This window comes from Bufo gargarizans, chromosome 2 (genome assembly GCF_014858855.1).
Source record: "Bufo gargarizans isolate SCDJY-AF-19 chromosome 2, ASM1485885v1, whole genome shotgun sequence".
Taxonomy (NCBI): domain Eukaryota; kingdom Metazoa; phylum Chordata; class Amphibia; order Anura; family Bufonidae; genus Bufo; species Bufo gargarizans.
Genome location: NC_058081.1, coordinates 197,691,961 through 197,709,884, shown reverse-complemented (window position 1 = coordinate 197,709,884; position 17,924 = coordinate 197,691,961). Strand labels below are relative to the sequence as shown.

The window sequence follows — 17,924 nt, the reverse complement described above, 5'->3', positions numbered from 1 at the left end:
AGTGCAAAGGGCTAGAAGGTTTCCCCAACCTCTGGGGTCTAAAACAATAAAATCATTTTATAAAATATATTACAAAAAAGATTTTTAGGTCATTTGTCACAGATTTATAAAAAGTTTCAATGTTTAGGTACACCTTTATTGTGAAAGTTACTGGGTTTTATTACTGTCATTTTGCAGATCCAGTGTTTGTGTGTCTGCTGCAGTTGTACCTTTTTGTTTTTTGGCAGACGAAACAGGAACATGGTGTGTTCATCTGCCTTTAGCCCATCAGTGACCAGACCAGGTGTGATAAATAGCACTTTGTCTGCACTCCACTCTTTTATTGCGCTGCTTTTTAGTTGCTGGTCTTGTTTGCTTGATTTTTTTTATTTGATTTTTTGTTTTCTTTGACTTTTTGGACTGGGGGGCTGGATTTTTTTAATCACATGAATGCATTTGGCTAAATGTTTTTAATGTCACAGTTTTTCTCAGCAAAACACACCAAATTTGTGCATGAGAAGTTTGGCAGGATGGCAGACCTGATGCGCTTGAAACTGTATCCAGCACAAGCAATCATACCATGCTCCAACAGGCTTACGCCACTCTTTACTCATAGCTTCCCAACAGCTGGTTTTCGGAAACTCTTGTAGAAGTGGTATCATGCAGGTACCTGCTCATGGACATGATATATTGGATTATAGAGGATCCCTGGATTATAGAGGATCCCTGAATGACAATCTAATTTCTCAATGTGACATGGTTAGAAGATTGACATTGTACATATATGCCTATTTATTAGCATTTAGGTTGGTTTTTTGATTTTTCCTGCAGATGTCATGCTGGGTGACTACAGGGGATCAAAGGTAGCTGTGAAATGTATCAAGAATGATGCAACAGCACAAGCATTTGTTGCAGAAGCTTTGGTGATGACGTAAGTGCAGAAATCTTTGTATAAGTGTGTGTTTTAGTTTTTTTCGTGACAGATATACTGCTGATCCCCACCGATCACTAGAACGGGAGTCCCCAGTCCCTCCTCACCACACAATCACGTTGAGAAGGAGTTTGAATTGAACAGTGTTCAAGTATGTACAGTACAGCAAGTCTACAAGGCCGATGGAGGCAACCGAGCACATAGGTTGTGTAGCCAAGATTAATTGGAAATTCGGGACCTCCATTGTGTTTATTGTGAGAGTATCAACAGTAGGCCCCCAATGATCATGCATTTATCCCATAACTGTGAACTTGTGATACATACTTTTTCTTGGAATTCCCCTTTAAGGCTCTGTTTATAACAGAAGCTAGTCATAATGGGGTCTGTCAGCAGTTCTGTCAATTTGACGTCAAGATTAACACTATATGCTGTAATATTTTGCAGGCAAAAGTGGTTGGGCCCCCAAGAGGTTAGAACCAATATAAACAGAGCCACTGAATATTGCATTCCATAAAGTAGTGTGTAGGCCCCAAAAAGGGCCTATTAAGTCTGTTTTCTTCTAGTTCATTTATTATGGCAGCTCCCCTTTAAAGGGTTTCTACCACTTCAGTTTGACCAAATTAGCTTTCAGACACTAGCGATCTGCTAGTGTCTGATCTCCATAACCATGCAATTCTTAGACCTGTGTGTGGAGCCGTTTCATTAAAAAACTAACTTTTATTCCTATGCAAATGAGCCTCTAGGTGCTATGGGGGCGTCTTTTCAGCACCTAGAGGCTCGGTCTACTCACACTGTATGCCCGCCCATCTCGTCTTGAATGCCTGCCTCCATCACAGCCATCGGACGAATTCACGCGCCTGCGCCGTTCACTTCTGTCTTCGGCACAGGCGCAGTGAGTGAAGGCCGCTCTCCTGATGCCGGCTTCCTCACTGTGACGTAGTCGGCACAGGCGCAGTGAGGAATCCGGCACCAGGAGCGTATCATTTACTCACTGCGCCTGCGCCGATGACAGAAGTGAACGGCGCAGGCGCGTGAATTCGTCCGATGGCTGTGATGGAGGCAGGCATTCAAGACGAGATGGGCGGGCATACAGTGTGAGTAGACCGAGCCTCTAGGTGCTGAAAAGACGCCCCCATAGCACCTAGAGGCTCATTTGCATAGGAATAAAAGTTAGTTTTTTTATGAAACGGCTCCACACACAGGTCTAAGAATTGCATGGTTATGGAGATCAGACACTAGCAGATCGCTAGTGTCTGAAAGCTAATTTGGTCAAACTGAAGTGGTAGAAACCCTTTAATGGCAGCTCCCCTTTAATTTAAAACTGAGATTTATCTAAAAGATGATTCTATGTGTCTCCCATGAGACCAGTGATTTCCCTTCCCTCTCTAGCTCCTCCTCACTAGCCTGTGTTTGGCTGTATAATAATCCTGCAGACTGGCAGACAATGTTGGCAGGGTTATCGATCACTTCTAGGTTGTGTTCCTTTAAACTTCTGTACATTTAAAGGGTTTTTCGGGTTTCTTGATATAAATAGCCTAACCTCAGGATAGGTCCTCAATATCAGTTTGGTGGGGGTGCATATCTCATCACCCCCTGGCAGTCAGCTGTTAGCAGCGGACATGATGCCAGTGTGAGCCCAGTGGCCTTTTCATTGCTTACCTGTCCGTCCTCCGGCATGTTGTTGTGGTGCATTTACTTAAGCTCCCTTTACATGGGGCGGCGATCTAGCAGATTGTCGGGATGGAGGTGTTAATTCCCGACAATCTTTTGATCACTAGCGGGGGAGACCAGTGCACTTAAATGCGGCGATCTCTTCCAGAGTATGGGTAGGGGCGATCGCTAATGCCATTGCTCTTTCCCTCAGGCCCCTTTCAGACGAGCGGGTGTCACGCTGGGGACACATAGCATTATATTGATTTATGATGCTATGTAACCCTTAGAGCTCTGGAATGTATTGGAATGTAAGTGTTTTTAATATATTCCAGAACTGTAATGGTTACATAGCATCATAAATCAATATACCGGTAATGCTATGCGAACCCGGCAGTGCTGGAAGTTCAGGCCGGGTGCTGCGCTGCGAGTCCGCAGCTTGACACCCGCTCGCCTGAAAAGGGCCTTACTGTCTCCCGGCAGCAGATCATGTTTACACAGCGCAATCTGACACTGGTAAATGATAATCTTTTGTTTGTTCATTCGGTAATCGGCGGTGCATTTTTACACCGCAAGATCTTTGCTACCGAGCGTTACTAGTAACACTGGTTAGTGATAACCTGTTTAATTGGCCGTTAAAGAGGACCTTTCACCACTCCTGACATGTCTGTTTTAATAGCTTCATGCATTCCCCACGTACTAACGATTCTGGAACATCTGCTCTTATGTCTGTATGTTGTCCCATTCCTCTATTATTTCTACTAGAAGTTATGAATAATTGCTAGCAGTCTGCAGTAAGGGTACAGAGGGGAGGTAACCAGTTGGGGTGTGTACTGATTGGCAGCACTGATTATATAGAGTGAGTCTGTGCAGGTACACATCCCCAACTTGTTACCTCCCCTCTGTACTCTTACTGAAGGCTAATAGCAATTCATTCATAACGTCTAGTAGAAATAACAGAGGAATGGCACAACATAAAGACATAAGAATAGATGCTCCAGTATTGTTAATACATGGGAAATGCATGAAGCTATTAAAGGGAGTCTTTCACCTAAAATCACCATTATAGAACACTAACATCAGATCTCCATTACATTCCCCATGCTAACCTTCCATATTGCTGTCAATCACCGATTTTCTCAGAAAAACACTTTTATTCAATATGTTAATTAGCTTCTATAGGTGCCCAGGGGCGGCGTTAATGCGGGCGTTGCCCAGGCCCCTCAGTGCTTTTCATACGAAACCCCTCCCCTTTCACCCCTCTGGCCTGCCCTAGGTTCTTCTAATTACGTCCTCCTCTTAATGAGAAATCCAGCATCAGCGCCGCGCCGTGCCACAGATTTGCCGCGCCTGTGCACTTCATTCCCCATTATGGGCAGAGACACAAGGCCGGCTATCGGGATGTACGGGCCGGCACATGCGCATTAAACGCTCTTGTGCCTCTGCCCATAATGGGGAATGAAGTGCGCAGGCACGGCGAATCTGTTGAACGGCGCTGATGCTGGATATCTCACTAAGAGGAGGCTGTAATCAGAAGAACCTAGGACGGGCCGGAGGGATGAAAGGGGAGGGGTTTCGTATGAAAAGCACCAAGGGGCCTGGGCAACGGCCGCATGAATGCCGCCCCTGGGCACCTTCAGAAGCTAATTAACATATTAAATGTGTTTTTCTGAGAAAATCGTCGATGGACAGCAATATGGAAGGTAGCATTCTAATATGGGGAATGAATTGGAGATCCTGATGTTAGTGTTCTATAATGGTGATTTTAGATGAAAGACTCCCTTGAAAACAGGAATGTCAGGAGTAGCGACAGGTCCTCTAAGTAAGCAGTGTTCAGGTAGACGGACACTGCAAAGGTCTCAACTTGCACAAGCTCCGTGTCCTCTTCCAACCATTAATTAGCTAAAGTCCTGAGAGTTGGACTCCCACCTGAAGGAGTTCAATAGATTGCACCCAAAAGACTCTTACAACATCTGCATTCACTAGTCATGTATTTTGCTTTCGGCTGGAGATAATGTGGCCTTCTGTTATTTAACTGATTAGAATAACTTATTTGTATTTTCAGGCAATTGCGACACAAGAATCTGGTTCAGTTACTGGGAGTGATTGTTGAAGACAAGAGCAGCCTGTTTATTGTTACAGAGTTCATGGCAAAGGTAAATTTGAAGCTCTCAGAATGTGGCTCGAGTCACCTGTGGCCGGTGCATTACATGTGCACTGCATTGTTCTCATTGGTGTTTGTATTTCTTTGTTTTCTAGGGCAGCTTAGTAGACTATCTAAGATCTCGAGGAAGAACGGTGCTGTTAGGTGAATGTTTACTAAAGTTTTCTTTGTAAGTGACCCTAAACAATTCCTCATTTGCTATTGACAAATATTTGCTTTTGTTGTAGTTTCTTAAAGGTTCTTGTAATGAAATCAATTTGCTTTGCAAACAGGACTAATGGTACATGATACAAAAATGGATGAACCCCCTGATTAGGATCAGTTGACTAATTTATGTATATGGGGTGTCTCTACTGGTCCCCTACAGCAAATGTCAAGAAAGAAGGATTGGGCATGTTGAGTTTCAGTATGTGCGATCCTTTGTTCTAATGGGATAAGCCACAGGGCAGTGACTTACTTCCCTCTCCACATTCAGAACACAAGCAGGCTGGGCTGAACCAAGCATCTATGTGTAAGGGTTATATGAGCGTTTGACTGACAGCTGTTAAAAGGCTATCGTGACTTTTTGTTGTCAGAGCTCTTTGTTGCCAGATGTACAAAACAAGTGTGTACTGTACAGTCTGAAAAGCTAGCCATGCACATTATATGAATTGTGGCAAAGCCCAGGGGCGTAGCTGAAGGCTCATGGGCCCTGGTGCGAGAGTTCATCTTGGGCCCCCCTTCCCTTATTGCTTTGTGGCCAGGGGCAGGGAAGCACATTGCAAAAATTTTAATGGCACCCCCCATGCCAAATTCCAGCCAGAGGAGTAACTTGACCAGCATAGACTTTCTATAGTACCGGTGTCTTCTTATGTGGCACAAGTCTTTTTAGGCCCCCTCAGGCTCCAGGGCCCTGTAGCGACTGCTACCTCTGCACCCCCTATAGCTACGCCCCTGGCAAAGCCTTCCAAGTGTGCCGGGACTGACTGACCATCTAATGTGCAGTGGAATGCCTGAACTCTTACCCCAAAGGTGTCAGGGCGAAGTAGTGGGCATGTTGAGTTCATCACGTGCATGCTCAAACAGGAAAGAAACTTGTATACCTTATGGCAATCACATGCAGGATGCGTAAAGTCCATGCTTTGTCATGCTCACTATAATTGTTCTACTCTTTCTCAGAGATGTGTCTGAAGGTATGGAGTATCTAGAAGCCAATAACTTTGTGCACAGAGATCTAGCTGCACGTAACGTATTAGTTTCAGAAGACAATATTGCCAAAGTCAGTGATTTTGGACTCACAAAAGAAGCATCTGCAATACAGGACACCAGCAAACTGCCTGTGAAATGGACAGCACCAGAAGCTCTGCGAGAGAAGGTAAGTGGAGTTTAGACACGAGCTGCAATTTGTTAAATATGTGAAAAACATAACAGTTTTCAAACCAAATGTTTCACTTTCTGTACTACATATCATTTTTCTACTGCCTTTGTAAATAAGGCATAGTTAGGGGCACAATAGGGTGTGAAAAAGTAGCAGTTGCCTTTGTGGGCCCCCCAAAAACCCTCTGGTGCATAACAAGACACCAGGTTAAAGTATACTTGTTCTTTGAACAAACTTCCGATGTGTCATAGTGACATACTATACCAAAAGTTTTAGTCAGGCTCCGAGTGCTGAGACTCGCGTCACCTGCTAAAAGGAGGAGTAAGATGTGCTTGCACAGATCATGCTCTTTCCTTACTGCTGAAGGCTCAATAGAAAGTCTATGGGTCTGTCTCCCGCAGCAAGGAGAGACATTGCTCTGTGTGAGCACTTGGACCCTCACTGGTCAAAACCTTTGATACCTCACTACCGGGATTTTGGGTATAGAGCTGAAGACATGGGTTGCTAGATGGCCGCTAGCACATCTGCAATACCCAGTCCCCATAGCTCTGTGTGCTTTTATTGTGTAAATTTTTTTTATACATATGCAAATTAACCTGAGATGAGTCCTGTCCCTGACTCATCTCACATACAGGACTCCTCTCAGGGTAATTTGCATATGTATTAAATCGTTTTTTTTACACAATAAAAGCACACAGACTTATGGGGACTGGGTATTGCAGATGTGCTAGCGGCCATCTAGCAACCCATGTCCTCAGCTCTATACCCCAAATCCCGGTGACAGGTTCCCTTTAAAGGATTTAGGCAGTACCATGATACTGATGACATACCCTCAGGAGTGGTCATCAATATGAGATCCGTGGGAGGTCCCCTCTCTTCCCCGTGCTTAGTAACTAACAGAGAAGCGCATGGAATAGTGATAAAGGAGCAGAGTTGCCATCAAGTCACATCAGCAGGGACTCGGGCAGAGATTGTTAGGTCATATTTAGGAAGGCAGTGGCTGGGGTAGTGAGATAAGAGGCAGGCTGAGAAGCCTGTCTCTGCATGATCCTCATAGTTGTCTTTAGCTTTCAGTAGAGCTCTGAAGACTACCTTAGCAATGTTTAGTTAAAAGCATTACTAAAGAGAATCTTTACACACTTTTTTTGTAAAAAGAAACAGCTTTCCCTATTGAAATATATATATTTTTTTAAGTGACCTTAAATGTTACGGAACTTTGGAGAAAATACTTTTGAAATGTCATAGCGACATATCAAAGGTTTTGATTATTGGGGTCTGAGTGCTGAACTCCCACCGATTTGCTAAAATGATGAGAGAGAAGCACACTCTCTCCTTGCTGCAGGAGACGGGCTTAATGGAAAGTCTTAGGCTTTCTGGATTGTCTCCTGCAGTGAGGAGAGACTGCTGTATGTGAGCGCTTCTCTCTCCCCATTCTAGCCATCAGTGGGGCTCTCAGCACTCAGAGACATAGAGATCAACATCTTTGATATATCGCTTTGACATATCAAAAAACCTTTCAAAGTTCAGTGATGCATTAACATCCCCGTCCCTACACAATATTAAGAATAAAATTAAATGACAGCTTAAGCCTCTTTCACACAGTGAATTGTGGGTCAAAACCAGGAATGGAACCTCCAAAGAGGTATAATGGAAAGATTTGCACCTTTTCTGTGCTTTTGACCTGCACATGATTTGGCCTCAGCATCAGTGATGGAAATAACTGACCAAACACTGAGGCTTCTTGCACACGACCATATAGCGAAATCCTGCGCCATTCACTTCTGTCTTCGGCGCAGGCGCAGTGAGTGAATGATGCGATCCTGGTGCCGGATTCCTGCCTGCGCCGACTATGTCACAGTGAGGAAGCCGGCATCAGGAGAGCGGCTTTCACTCACTGCGCCTGCGCCGAAAACAGAAGTGAACGGCGTGGGATTTCGCCAACGATGCAGGGAACAGTGGCATCAACCAAGAGGTGCTGTGCGGGCAGAACACTGGACCTGGGCGGGATAAAGCGTGAGTAGACGGAGCCTCTAGGTGCTGATTTTACGCCCACATAGCACCTAGAGGCTCATTAGCATATAATAAAAGTGAATTTTTTTTACAAAAAACGGCTGCAGGGACAAATGTTAGAAACATACTGTTATGTAGTGCTGACAGCGCATCGCTAATGTCAGTCAGCTACATAACAGTATTTCTGGTGGTAGAAGCCCTTTAAGGAAACATCTCCAGCACATGCCGAAAGTGTCCCCATATTCATGAGCTCACGGCTCTCTCCGCCCAGCTGCTGCTGATTCATATGGAAAAAAACTGTCAATCAGAGGCAGGTAGGCGGGGAGAGCTGTGAGCTCATGAATATGGGGGCTCATTGGCATGTGCTGGAGATGTTAGAACCTAGCAGCAGAAAACTGGTGACAGATTCCCTTTAAAGGGGTTTTGCCAAGCAGTAAAGATATCACTGGGACCCCATCCCCCCCCCCCCCCCCCCACACACACACACACACAAATTCCAAGAACAGGGGTCCCATTATTCCATCCTGACGGAGCTGCAGGTAAAGCATGCTTCTTTAATTCTCTATGGGACTACCGGAGATAGCCAAGTTATAGTGTTCATCTGTCAAGACGGGGACATGGAATCCCTGCTCTTAGGATCTGTGGGAGTCCCAGCAGTTGGACCTCCAGTGATCACTTTCGCATACGTAATGCATACACAGTAATTTATATAAAAATATATGAATTAAAAACTTAGAATGAAATGAATGTTTTTACGAAACCTAAATTATCTTGTCATTTGGTGCAAGGATGCCTGGAACCTCACTGAGAAATATCTTGCCATTCTTTAGTTTAAATTAAATAGTGGGAACACTTTTAATTTTCATGCCTTTTATAGTTCTCACAAATGACAATGTATATAATATTTTACAGCTTTTTTCAACAAAGTCTGATGTATGGAGTTTTGGAATTTTGCTATGGGAAATCTACTCGTTTGGGCGAGTGCCTTATCCGCGCATTGTAAGTATATAGACTCTTAGTCAGTAGAATCATTGCTGCCAGACAGTCAAATTGATGCTCCTATAGCATGGAATATAAATGAAATATCATTTTGAGATGTTGCATGTCTAAATTTTACATTTCAGTAGTGGCAACGATTATTTGCAGAAATAATTATAGCCAAAGGTGAATGAATACCTTTTGTGCCAGAGTTTACAATAATGTTTGCGTTGGTAAAAACTTTTAGTTTAGCACAATAGAGCCTGTATAATTAACCCCTTCACGACTGCCATACGGCTATATATGTGCTAGCTGCAGCTAGCACGTGTATAAACGTCATGGCAGCTCTTTAATCCAAGCGCTGCAAAACGCTTGGATTAAAGCAGCTGCCCCTGCACTGCTGCTGCCACCGACAGCATACAATCCAGTAATGCCGGCAAGGGACCAATCAGAGTGGTCCCTTGTCGGCGATCGCTCCGATTAGTTAGTCTGTGCAGACTAACCAATCTGAGCGCGCCAGTTTTAAAATGCCGGTTTCAGGCTCTGATCTGCACTCTGAAATCAGGCATTAGCTGATATGTGCCCCCAATCTGTGGCCCCTGATGTTTCCTCTTCTGTAATCTGTGCCCCTATCTGTGTGTCCTAATATCTCCTGTCTCCACCTTCTGTGCCCTGTGCGCAATCTATTCGCAGTACTGTTAATGTTTCTGGCCGTGCTCTGCATGCGCCGGCCCGTCTTAAACTGTGTCCCTAACTGCGCCAGTCTGTGCCCCCTGCCGCCACCTCTCCCCACCCTCTGTTACGGTCCTTGTAAATGTGAGCTGCCGCCATCAGCAGCAAGTGTCAGCTGTATGCTGACACTCTGCTATAACCCCTTAGATGCCGCAGCAGCGGCATCCATGGGGTTAATAGAGAGAGGGGGCTCCCTCTTTCAACCATCGGGCTGCTGCGCTGCGATGGCAGCTACCCAATGGTTGCCAATGTGTTGCCTTCTACCAGGAAACTTAATAGTACTATACTTTTAAATGCTTTTTGCAATGCAAGAACATTGCAAAGTATAATACAGCCATCAGCCCCACTGGATCTTCAAGATCCAAGTGGGACTTAATAAAAAATAAGAAATAAATGATAAAAAATAAAAATGTAAATGAAAAAGAAAATTGCCTTTTTTTAACATATCCACTCATTTATAAGAGATTAAAAAATAAAAATAAACTACACATATTAGGTCTCACCACGTCCGTACCGACCGACTCTATAAATTATATCACATGATCCACCCCGTCCGATAAACACCATAAAACATAAAAACTGTCCAAAAAATGCTATTTTTGTCAGCTTACATCATAAAAAGTGCAACATCAAGTGATCAAAAAGGCGTATGTCCCACAAAATGGTACCAATAAAATAGTCACCTCATCCCTTAAAAAAATGAGCCCCTACATAAGAAAATAGCTTAAAAAAAAAAATGGCTCTTAGAACATGAAGACACTAAAACATCATTTCTTTGCTTCAAATATGCTATTATTGTGTTAAAATGAAATAAATAAAAAAGTATACATATTTCACATGGCCTAACCCCTCAGCTGAACACCGTAAAAAAATAAAAATATAAACTGTGCCAAAAAAGCAATTTTTTGTCACCTTACATCACAAAACATCAAGCGATTAAAAAGGTGTATGCCCCCCACCAATCAAAGAGTCTCCTCGTTCCACAAAAAATGAGACCCTACCTAAGACAATCAGTCAAAAAATAAAAAAGCTATGGCTCTCAGACTCTGTAGAGGGTGCATCAGGGGGGCTTCAAATAGGACATGGCATCTAAAAACCAGTTCAGCAAAATCGGCCTTCCAAAAACCATATGGCGTTCCTTTTCTTCTGCGCCCTGCCGAGCGCCCTTACATCAGTTTTCGACCACATGTGGGGTTTTTCTGTAAACCACAGAATCGGGGTAATAAATATTAAGGGTATTTTTTTGGCTGCTAACCCTCGATGTGTTAAAGAAAAAATGGATTAAAATGGAAAATCCGCCAAAAAAGTGAAATTTAGAAATTTCATCTCCATTTTCCTTTAACTCTTGTGGAACACCTAAAGGGTTAACAAAGTTTGTGAAATCAGTTTGGAGTAACTTGAGGGGTATCGTTTCTGCAATGGGGTCATTTATGGGGGGGAGGGGGGTTCCACTATGAAAGCCCCACAAAGTGACTTCAGACCTGAACTGGTGCTTAAAAAGTGGATTTTGAAAATTTTCTTAAAAATTTTAAGAATTACTTCTAAAATTCTAAGCCTTCTAACGTCCTAAAAAATGTAAATTACATTTGCAAAATGATACCAACATAAAGTAGATATTTGGGGAATGTTAAGTAATATTTTGAGGTATCACTCTCTGTTTTAAAAGCGGAGAAATGGAAATTTTGAAAATTGCAAATCTTTCAAAATTTTGGGTAAATTTGTGATTTTTTTCATAAAGGTGAACTATATTGACTCAAACTTATGACTATCATGAAGTACAATGTGTCACGAGAAAACAATCATAGAATAATTTTCATCAGGCATGCTTAACCTGCAGCCCTACAACTCCCACAATGCCCTGCTGTAGGCTGATAGCTGTAGGCTGTTTGGGCATGCTGGGAGTTGTAGTTTCGCAACAGCTGGAGGGCCGCAGGTTGAGCTTGCCTGGTTTGGATAAATAAAAGCATTCCAAAGTTAATAGCACATAAAGTGACGCATGTCAGATTTGCTAAATTAGACGTGGTCACGAAAAAAATGCCTTGGTCTTGAAAGGGTTAAGCACATTCGGCAGTGGATGGATTTGTGTCATGCCAGACTAGAGGTAGTTAATGTTACAGTGCTTGCCCTATCTGAGCATGGCATAGGATGGTCATATAATTTTATATTATTTTATGCAGTACTGAGCCTGTGAGTCCTGTTTCTTTGTTTTATGGGAATTTTAATTGTTTTGCTACCTAGGCCCTAAAAGATGTCGTCCCTCGGGTGGAGAGAGGATACAAGATGGATGCACCAGATGGTTGCCCCGCCGTTGTGTACGAGGTGATGAAACAGTGTTGGCATGTAGACCCCAACCAACGACCATCTTTCAGGAAACTACGGGAACAGCTAGAGCATATCAAAGCCAAGGAGCTGTACTAGTGAAGGCAATGAGGCCACATGTCAAAACAGACCCAGAGACAGTGACTCGGCCATATCAGAATTGTGGGTATGGGCACAAATAGGACTTCTGGGCTCTCCAAACTTCCCTGCCTTGCACTACCTACCACTCATTTTTGCCCAAAAACAGGCTGAAGAGCCCCACTGGTCTGTGGAACGATTCTGAAGTTCTCCCCCCCAAAAAATGGTTTTGTTGTCACATTTTACATCTCCTGCCACGAGTGGAAGTTTTCTGATACGTAAGCATCCCTCCAAGACTTGGTTTTATGCTCTTGAACAGAAGATTATATGGCCAGTCTACAGGAGAGCTAGAGACCAACACTGAAAATCCGTTTTGAATTCTAGTTCTGCTTTGTCTTTCTGTCATTTTTTTTAGATAGACGTTACTTACTGAAAAATCATCAGTGACCAGGGGCATCATTGCAACATACAATCAGCAATGGGTACTTTTGAAGTCCTTTTAAAATATAAAGCAAATAATGATGCATGCTTCAGACCAGGAACAACATTTCTGATTCTTCTCTGCCTTATTTACTGGGTTAACTATAAACTGACATACTGGGCTAAAAAGAGACCTATGCTCGAAAGCAAAACTCTGGTGGTTTACCATTCAAGATGGCTTTTTAACTCCTGTTCTTGCAAACCTTTCAATGGAACGTGTCATAAACCAAGTGGAATATACCTCCCTTTACACATTCTGTATTATAGTCCTCCAGGACCTGACTATTTTCTCCAAACCCAATGTGATCAACCTATAGACTATACATAGGAGCGCAGACATCTCATTAGGGAGTACATACGGTATTACCATTATCATTTCATGGAGGGCGATGCAAGCAATATAAGAGCAGTCATAACCTGCTACAGTTTTAGGGTTTGTGTAACCTAATCACTGCCAGTGCAGGTGGCATCACATTTATTTTTTGCACCTTACGCAGAGCAGTGACTGCTGGGATATTCCTTGGTCCTCCTGCAATTTGGCCCTTGTCTGACTGTTATATTTTATTGGTTGTGGTACAGTTATCAAATTTTGCAACCCCAAAAAATTATTGGCAGGCTCCAATAATTACGGTATTTCTTTGGGGTCATAATTTCAGTGATGGATTCCCTTCATTCATTTTGGCCTATACATATTAATGTTAGTAGCAGATTTATAATAAAATAAGATTTTGTTGCCTGCAGGAACCAATCACGACACAGCTTTTATTTCATACATTACCCATGAAAAATAAAAAGCTGCTCTATGATTGGCTGCTTTGGTCTTCATAGACAGTTTTCATAATTCTTCTCCAATCGTTCGGATCATTGTGATGATCTGAATAATAAAACCTTTTTTTTAACTATAAGATCCATAGCCAGATGCCAATGGGATTTACAATGACAATGGTAATACGGCATGATACGCAATATTTTATCTTATAAAATAGCCCAGCTCAGCTTGTCTCCATGTCTGTCTGTTGCAGAGAAGAGATTCCAAAGAAACGCGCATGAATCTTGACCTTCTGAAGGCTTGACCGCTCAGTCCTGTTCACTTTAGCCAGTATCTAAATTCAGTCAAGTTAGCAGTTTATACTTTTGTGATCCATACAGTAATTTTGAATTTTCAAGCTTGCTCAGGGAAAGGGTAGATGAAATCCAAAATCTGCAGCTGGTTTAGAAGATGTTGGTAGCATAGCAGAGACAACTCAGTCCATTTTCCCCTCCCAGTGTCCTTTATGTTTCTCACATTTTTATAAAAAATTAAAAAGGATTTATAAAAAGGTAACTGTTGTGCTGACTATGAGCCTTATAGAAGTATTAATGGCCTAGAAAATGTTCTGCCTTCTTCAAAAGAAAAGATGATACTGTAAGTCAAGATTTAATAAGAAACGACACATTTGCATGCCTTTTTTTGAAAACTGCCTTGTACTTTGAAATGGCCAGGCACCCCTATGAGTTAGCACAACAGTAGAGAACATGGGGTATACTTGTACCTGCAGTATATGCCCCCGTAGGCTCTGTTCACACTAGCATCATGACCCCTCTCCATAAGGCCTCATGCACACGACCGTGCCTTTTTTGCGGTCCGCAAAAAACGGAAGCTGTCCGTGTGCCTTCCGCAATTTACGGAACGGGCGGCCGTCAATAAAAATGCCTATTCTTGTCCGCAAATCGCAGACAAGAATAGGAAATGTTATATTTTTTTGGGGTGGCCGCGGAACGGAGCAACGGATGCGGACAGCACATGGAGTGCTGTCCGCATCTTTTGCAGCTCTGCTATTGTTGCCTTTAAAAATACTGAACAATAATAATACGATTGTGTGAACAGAGCCTAACACTTAAAATGTTTTTTGTTTTTTTTAAGATTATCAATGTATTTTAAATGAAAGTACACTGGGTATTTGAATAAAGGATATTGTGTACTCCACAAGGGAGGGGGGAATGCTCCCAATGTAAAAGCCCTAAACGTCCGTCTGATTGTGTGCTTGTATTTTGTTTATAATTTGCCATATTTCTTTGAAAGGGGGGGTGTCGGAGGGTCCATTTTGTCATGTATATTTTATTTTTTTTTACTTTTTTTTTGTTACATCACAAAAATCTGCCTTTATGGTTAAAGAGGTGTTTTACTGAAGTACGAATCTTATTTTTATTCTATACAAAAATGGTTTGGGGAGGATGGGTGGGAAAAAAAAGATACAATCACTCTGGAAAGGTGAAGTCGCTTGGATTTAATATTGTGGAAATTGTGTGCATGCTCATGTCTTGTGTCTTCATTTCCAAAGGCCTTTCCTTTCTTCATTCCTGTCCAGTGCTTTAAACACATGTATATGCTGCATTTGGTGGGATTAAAATATAATAAACCATTCCATACGGAAAATGCCTGTTTGCCTTGTCAATATACAGACTTGTTTTATTCGTCGGTCATTGTGATTGTAACATTGTGTATGTAAGGTGACATACACAAACATACAGTTGGATTCTGTTCATGTCTGTGTATATTAATAGGGACCTGGAAAAGTGAAGAGAACAGAAAATTGAATGTACAGAGGGACGCTTATCAAGACTGGCGTATCCATATGCAAGTCTTGACCTCCCAGGGACTGGCGTAGATGTCAGCAATAACTTCCACCACTTTCTGGCAAAAGTTAAGTTAAAGTTCTAGTAAATCTGACGGGTAGAGTGAAGCCCATCCTTTTTATCGACACTTTTGTGCTGCAAAGCTTAAAAAGTCACAAATGACGGTGTATATATTGTGTGCACCATTTTTATTTATTTTTTTACTCCACAATAGTGCCCTTAGTAAATGTCCCTCATACATTTATTTTGGAAACTGGAGCGGATTTACTAATAATGTCTTTGTATCATTTAAGAATACGAATTGTAGTCTTATTAATAGGCAAGTTTACAAATCAGGCACACAGCCTTTATAAATTTGGCTGTATTGTAAATCCCACACTGATGAGACAGTGGGGAAGTCAACATGGTGATTACTAATAGTGTTAGGCTACTTTCACACTAGCGTTCGTCGGTCCGCTCACGAGCGGACCCGAACGCCTCCGTCCAGCCCTGATGCAGTCTGAATGGAGCGGATCCGCTCAGACTGCATCAGTCTGGCGGCGTTCAGCCTCCGCACGGCCAGGCGGACAGCTGAACGCTGCTTGCAGCGTTCGGGTGTCCGCCTGGCCGTGCGGAGGCGAGCGGATCCGTTCAGACTTACAATGTAAGTCAATGGGAACAGATCCGCTTGAAGATGACACCATATGGCTCAATCTTCAAGCGGATCCGTCCCCCATTGACTTTGCATTGAAGGTCTGAACGGATCCGCTCAGGCATCTTGCGCACGCCTCCGTCTGCATTAATATGATCGGATCCGTTCAGAACAGATCCGATCAAGCGCTAGTGTGAAAGTAGCCTTATGTGTTGAATAACTTCGGTAGTTGATTTTTAAAGTGGAAAACCAGTTTAAAACGTGCAACTGAACTCTGCTTCAGTGCCGACTAGTACCTCAGAACCGAAGCAGAGTTCAGTTTCAAGTTTTAAAGTGGTTTTCCACTTTAAAAATCCACTACCGATGTTATTCAACAAAGTCACACGCGACTTCGCAAATAACTTACTTCGTCTCATCGGAGCCCATATTATTCTGAAGTTTTGAATGAAGCGACTTCACACAACATTAATTACTAACACTGACTGAAAGTAAGATGGTGTGTGTGGGGGGGTGGAGGGTTATCAAAAATCAAAGTGACACTGAAAAACATGGACTCTAATTGGTTGCTATGAGCAACTAAGCCAGTTTTCCTTTATACTTCCTCTATACTTCCTTTATATCTTCCTCTGTAAATTTACACAGTGTTAGGCCTCTTTCACACTGGCGTGCGCACCACGTTGCCGTATTGCGGATCCGCAATACACTGGCGTTCCGTGGGCATTCCGCATCACGGATGCGGACCTATTCACTTGAATGGGTCTGCAAATGCGGAATGGTGCGGAACGGAACCACGGAAATACGGAGTGCTTCCGTGGGGTTTCGTCCCGTACTCCCGTTCCGCAAAAAGATAGAACATGTTCTATCTTTTTGCGGAACGGCCGGATAGCGGACTCATTCAAGTGAATGGGTCCGCGATCCGCTGTGGCTGCCCCACGGACTGTGCTCGTTTATTGCGGCCCGCATTACGGCAACGGGGCGCACGCGCCGGTGTGAGAGAGGCCTTAAACTGCTCCAGATTTATCATGCTGGGTGATGCTGACTGATAAATCCGTTCCATATTTAGACTGTCTAGTGTAAGTGTATGCTACCTGTAAGTTGGATTTGTTTCATTCTAGAAGTCCTCCAAAGTTTTGGTTTACAGAGGAGCAGTTAAGCCATGCCTATTTTACACAAAGCCACGCCCCTAAAAATGTTTTAGGTTATGTGGTGCAAACCATGCACGCCAGTTTTTTGGCACAAATTGCGCCAAAGAACAGGCACATCTTCAACAGTAAATCTGCCCCTAGGTTTGTGAATGGTTTTCTCAACAATTCCATAAAGAATGATTCCTTTAGAATCACTAACCATTGCCATTAGGAAGGGTTCCGCAAGCTGGACTTAAAGGGAACCCGTCATCAACTTTATGCTGCCCATACTAACGGCAGAATAAAGTGGACACAGGTGAGTTGATTTCAGCGGTCTGTCAAAAAGTTAAAAAATAAGTGGTTGCCTAGAACCAACATCACAATCATTGCAGACTGGGCCTGGAAAAGAGTCCCGGCCACCTGAGAAGAGTCCTGGTTATCCATGAATTCCTGCTCTCCTGCCCACCTGCTGATGGCTGACAGTCTTCTACCTGGTTTTCTCCCTTTCTCTCTAGGAGAGAACTGCCAATCATCAGCAGACGGGTGAGAGAGCAGGAGATATGAATAACCAGGACTCTTCTCAGGTAGATCTGACTCTTCTCAAGGCCTGGGCTGCAATGATTATGATGCTGGTTCTCAGCAACCACTTACTTTTAGCTCATGAGTGACACTCCGCTGAAATCAGCATTTCTGTCACTATTTTATGCTGCCCTTTAACTTTGGCCACTTTATGTCAGAGCTCATTTCACATAATACTGGCGGCCGTAAATGACAACTGAAGTTTGCTGACGGAGCCTGCAAGAATCTCCATCCGTCACATCATTCTTTGATGATTCATTCAACTATTTCCCTATTCAATTGTAGGGACCATTGGA

At 43.0% G+C, this 17,924-nt stretch overlaps 1 protein-coding gene across 1 annotated transcript in view; it reads left to right on the top strand.

Moving 5' to 3' along the window:
• Positions 1-14,354, top strand: part of CSK (C-terminal Src kinase) — a 103,149-nt gene extending 88,795 nt beyond the window's left edge. The window contains exons 8-13 of the mRNA XM_044279875.1: positions 811-910; positions 4,626-4,716; positions 4,820-4,893; positions 5,883-6,078; positions 9,004-9,090; positions 12,040-14,354. Of these exons, the coding sequence (XP_044135810.1) occupies positions 811-910; positions 4,626-4,716; positions 4,820-4,893; positions 5,883-6,078; positions 9,004-9,090; positions 12,040-12,219 (728 nt within the window). The 3' untranslated portion in view covers positions 12,220-14,354. The remainder of the gene's footprint in view (positions 1-810; positions 911-4,625; positions 4,717-4,819; positions 4,894-5,882; positions 6,079-9,003; positions 9,091-12,039) is intronic.
• The last annotated feature ends 3,570 nt before the right edge of the window (positions 14,355-17,924 follow it).